The following is a 2,667-nucleotide window of genomic DNA, read 5'->3' as shown; positions in this document are numbered from 1 at the left end:
ATATATAGAACTAAAACACATTTTGGTATGACTTACCGTGACATTTATGATATTGTATATATTTTCATTTTACTAAGGGTATATTTGTCACTGACAGCTTTCCAAATTTTGCGACACTATCGCCTCTTGGTTTTTATAGTTCTATTACGAACACTTCATACTACTAATTGTACAGTTTTTTCATCAAGATGTTTCTCAAATTATAATCTCTCCCCAACCTTGAAAATAAATATAGGCTGAATCCAATGAAATTATGAGCGGCATACAATTCGGGTTAGGAGTGGCGATAGGGTCGATCACACCCAAGGAACAAAAAGATATACTAATGAAGGACTTCAAAGAGGTCCAGAGCACCTGGTGCCCGAGAAATGGGACACAGTTCACCCCGGCGCACAGTCAACCAGATTTCTCATTCATCACATATGCACCCAAAGCCTTCAGGTGAGCGAATATAGGGCCGCACAGACTGGCGGGTTTATGTTGTGTGCATACGAGCGACTACTATCGGGATCTGCAGTGTTTTCGTATCCTACTTTCAGCCAGTTATGTTTGTAGGTGTATTTCGTATAGGTATGTGCTGCTTGTACGAAAGAGTTCGTATCATATTTAAAGCCTGTTATGGTTGTATATGTAGTTTCTATCGGCATGTGCTGTGTGCACGGAAACTATAGGCAGTTGAGCGTGGGCATGTGAGTATCCTGTAGCGCCCGAGTTCTTAGCGAGTCCGGTTCTTATACCTGTTTTCATTTTAACTCTATGAAAATTCTGAACCTATGAATTACAGTACTACCCTGTGATGCACCCATGAATTACAGTTCTACCCTGTGATGTACCTATGAATTACATTACTACCCTGTGATGTACCTAAGAATTACAGTACTACCCTGTGATGTACCTATGAATAACAGTACTACCCTGTGATGTACATATGAATTACAGTACTACCCTGTGATGTACCTATAGATTACAGTACTACCATGTGATGTACATATGAATTACAGTACTACCCTGTGATGTACCTATATATTGCAGTACTACCCTGTGATGTACCTATGAATTACAGTACCAGCCTATGATGAAGGTTTTAGTATCCGTGTGTGTACGTATGGTTAATGACCTTTTGTGCTATGTATGTTCTATCGCTTGCGTATTGTTTGATATGGGGATTAGTTGTGTGTAGCCTTTCTCGATCTGTTGTAGGCCTAATTGTCCGTCTTCGCGTCTTCACTGTCAATCTGTGAGCATGGACTGGTTAAGGCCGAGTTCCTCTCCTATTTGTTCCGACGTTATCGTGTGTCTCCGTTGCAGTTATCCATTTTGCAATGATTATACGCATTGATGTACGAGTGAAATAGCCGCGGAAGTGTTAGCTGGATCCCTTTGATGTGCAGGTGCTCTTATTATATCTACCTCGTGACTGTGTCATATATCCATCCTTCAGTACGCCAATGTATATTATTCCTAATACAGGCATATGTTAGAATCGGAAACTTATCGATTCAGAGTATCTTTATATAACTTTTTTATATGGAATAATGCATGATTATAGCTGTAGCAGGTCTTGACGTGGATATAATAACTATTATTAGAATACACAGGTACTTGTTTACCTTTTTTAGAATATACAGATACAGCCTACTAATATATCCTTTTGCACGACATGCGACTGTCAGACTACCCTCACACCCTCAATCCCGCAGCCCTTTTCCACATCCCGTGCGTACCACTTAGCAGCACGCTACTGTTGAGACTTAACGCCACAGTATAAAGCATCTATTCCTAGCACCTCTGCGTGAATGAGAAGGCGAGCAATACAACACGGCGTGTGCATACCCCACCCTCCCATAAATACATGCCACACCACACACGAAGGATTGACATAGACATCACACCACCTCACCACACACGAAGGATTGACACAGACATCACACCCCCTCACTACACACGAAGGATTGACACAGACATCACACCTCCTCACTACACACGAAGGATTGACATAGACATCACACCTCCTCACCACACACGAAGGATTGACATAGACATGACACCTCCTCACCACACACGAAGGATTGACACGTACATCACATCCCCTCACTACACACGAAGTTTTGACACAGACATCACACCACCCCATCGCACCACTGCAGATACTTCCGAGACGCTTACGGGATCAAACCTGCGGACTTCTTGCTGTCTTTGTGCACGTCACCTCTGCAGGAACTCAGCAATCCAGGCGCCAGTGGCAGTCTGTTCTATCTGTCGCCAGACGACAACTTCATCATCAAGACCGTCTCCCACAGCGAAACTACGGCTCTAACCAAGATGTTGCCTGGTTACTTTCTTGTACGTCAGCTCTGTGATATCGTAACCATAACCCCGTGATATATCAGCACTTGTCTGTTCCGTGCTATGTTATCACTTGCCTGTTCCCGTTTGGTTCTGTTCACCTTTCTTCCTCCCCTTACAAAGCTGTGGCCAGTTTACTTTCTTGTTCGTAAGACTTTGCCTGGTTACTTTCTTGTTCGTGAGCTCTGTGATACCGTAACCATAACCCCGTGATATATCATCACTCACCTGTTCCGTGCTATGTTATCACTTACCTGTTCCCGTTTGGTTCTGTTCACCTTTCCTCGTCCACTTAGAAAGTACCATTCTGAGTCGGAGACA

The 2,667-nt window shown here is 43.2% G+C and overlaps 1 protein-coding gene across 1 annotated transcript; it reads left to right on the top strand.

Moving 5' to 3' along the window:
* Window positions 1-233: 233 nt before the first annotated feature.
* On the top strand, window positions 234-2,382 carry SARC_14118 (hypothetical protein; the record flags this gene model as incomplete). Its single annotated transcript, XM_014291750.1, has 2 exons — window positions 234-441; window positions 2,148-2,382. The coding sequence occupies exons 1-2, from the start codon at window positions 254-256 to the stop codon at window positions 2,380-2,382; spliced, it is 423 nt and encodes a 140-aa protein (XP_014147225.1). The 5' UTR covers window positions 234-253.
* Window positions 2,383-2,667: the final 285 nt, after the last annotated feature.

Source organism: Sphaeroforma arctica (genome assembly GCF_001186125.1).
Source record: "Sphaeroforma arctica JP610 unplaced genomic scaffold supercont1.4175, whole genome shotgun sequence".
Classification (NCBI taxonomy): domain Eukaryota; class Ichthyosporea; order Ichthyophonida; genus Sphaeroforma; species Sphaeroforma arctica.
This window is presented reverse-complemented; position numbering and strand designations above follow the sequence as displayed.